The following is a 2,486-nucleotide window of genomic DNA, read 5'->3' on the forward strand; positions in this document are numbered from 1 at the left end:
GGTCTCGTGGTGCGGGAAGTAAGGATAAAAGTTGGTAAATTAAATCATTTGCATTTATTAACAACGTTTCTTCATCCGTATATACATTGAGCCTGTCAGGCAGGTCAATCATGTTTGCTTCCTCCCGCCAGTTGTTTCAGTGTTCATCACCCTCCGTGAGGTCTTCTACCTTGCCAGAAGTAATGGACAGTCTTGCTATTTACACATCTTTCTTGACCTGTTCCTCAGCCTGCTTGGCCTGATTCGAAGCCATCTTGGGACATAGACCGAACCCGATGTGGGCCTGGCATTATCTTACAATAGGGACATGAACGCTCCTCACGCGACCTTTTTTTTTCTTGGGCTTGTCCTGTTGGTTGGGGCTGATTGGGTGCACCGTTGTCCGGTTTGTGCCGTTTGTTAGTAGCGGTAGTGCTACTCTCAGGGTGGTTGGTTGTCTGCGAGTTTTGACGCTTGTTCTGCACTCGCAACTGTTCCCTTAGCATTCGGTCTCCTTGCACCTTGGATGCCGCTCTTATGCTTGCCTCAGCCATAGTGTGAAACTTAGTGTGTTCTATATTTGATAAGTGCCTCTCACTCCTATCAGGTTGTTTGTCTGCCTTGATGAGAGCATCTGTTCCACGAATTTCTTCAATAAGGGTATGAGGTCTCTGTGTAATCGCTCATTTGCGACTAAACACCAGGTGCTGCGACGATGCCTGCTCGATGATTTTCAAGAGGATGTCATTATTATGTTCATTCGGGAGGAAGCCATGTTTACACATGATTGAGACTAGTGTCCTCGTCGCTGATTTGTCCAATCATTGGTGTTGTATGGCATATGATGAGTGTACATCGAGCCAAACTAAACAGTCGCCAAGAAATGTGGCAGCTATCGATTGTAATGGATGATAACCAAACTTGTAAATGTTGTTCTTGAGACTTGGTACATACCCTTCGATGTATTGGTTTACACGTTCTTTGCAATAGCGTGACCATGTATGGCCATCTAATCCAAGTTCGTGTAGGGTTTCTTCAACGGTGTAGTGCCCTACTGTGCGGTATTGCGCTATTGAATTAGCTATGTCATCATATGTGATTGCATCTAGCTCTACAGATTCGTCCGTGGTTTTTACCGCCTAAATTCTTATTGCCAGGTGCGGTAGGTTTTATATCAAAGTATGGTGACTTTGTGCCTACTAGACAACTTGTGTGAATCCCCACGGTGTCTTGTCACAAGATGTTGTGCCTTCTTTCAGGAACGTGATGTTCGTGTTTTCTACTATCTTTGGGTCTTGTTCTAGTAGTGATAAGAATTGGGGAACCACGTTGCGTTTGGGTAATAAAATACACATATTCTGACGCTAGTAATTAGCTCCCAGGGATAATTCGTCCATAAGTTTATTTTATCTGCCCACCTTTGAAGTAGTGCATTCTGTTCTTTGATTGCTGTGTGTGTATTGTGCGCTGCCGCAAATAAATCGATGGTAAATTTCTGAATATGCGTTCTGCCTCTTTTTATAATCGTGTATGTTGTATTTTCAGTCTATGGCTGATATTGGTATGACATGTTTGTTTCAAAGTCTGTGTATTTTGACTATTGTATGTGTTCTATTTAAATACCTTCCTTCAACACAGTTGAGGTTTTCATTTTGAAGGTCTCTTCATGAAATCATGATAGCATTTCGGCAACTTGGTTGTCTTTGCCAGGCACATGTATGATTATAAAGTGGTGATGGAATATTTTTGCTATCTACTTTGCTATTATGAAATGGAGAGTTTGCTGTTGGTTTATTCGACATAGAACTTTGTGGTATTCCTGTAGCGTTATATCACCCTATAGCAAATTAGGTGAATGAATGAACCAAATCAATCTGGTACTAGGTTGGCTGGTTCAGTCATTCACCTAATTTACTACAAAACAGGAAAGGTCGCGAGTGTAGAAATACGACCTCCGGTCAGTCTAAAATATCAAGATCAAATGAGATAACACATTGGTTTTTATTTCTATTTAAAATATTTTAATACAAGTTCATTTTCCAATATTTCCAAAGTGTTCTAAATTAACTTTGATGGCTCCAATAGCCTGAGTATTTGGTATGACTCATTTACTTGTGTGGTAAACGAACGCTTCAATAACTGTATCACAACGTTCTCCCTCCGTAGAAAGGGAGACGTTGTTCATTTATTAGTAATTGTAAAATTAGTGACTTTAAAAGTGAGTCATAAGTCATGTGCTGTAATAGTCAGCAAAAACCAAGTTTATCAGATTATTCTGATAAACTGTAAAAACTATAATAACTAAAATAAACAACTAAAACCTAAGTACTTGTATTCTGACCACACTTGGACCTATTTGAGACGATAGTAGATGTAGGATATTATTAACTAAATTTTATAATCTCTGAACTACTACTTACAAGTTTTGGTCTTCCCGCCAATCTCCAAAATCCAATATGTCTTTTTCTTTTTTAACTTTTCTTCAGATGGAACTTTATTTATATTAG

At 39.5% G+C, this 2,486-nt stretch overlaps 1 protein-coding gene across 1 annotated transcript; it reads right to left on the reverse strand.

Annotated features, from left to right (window-relative positions):
- Positions 1-224: 224 nt before the first annotated feature.
- Positions 225-533, reverse strand: SARC_02284 (hypothetical protein; the record flags this gene model as incomplete). The annotated part of the gene is made up of 1 exon (XM_014303950.1): positions 225-533. One exon carries the CDS (start codon positions 531-533, stop codon positions 225-227), a length of 309 nt encoding a protein of 102 aa, XP_014159425.1.
- Positions 534-2,486: the final 1,953 nt, after the last annotated feature.

This window comes from Sphaeroforma arctica (assembly GCF_001186125.1).
Source record: "Sphaeroforma arctica JP610 unplaced genomic scaffold supercont1.101, whole genome shotgun sequence".
NCBI classification, from domain to species: Eukaryota; class Ichthyosporea; order Ichthyophonida; genus Sphaeroforma; species Sphaeroforma arctica.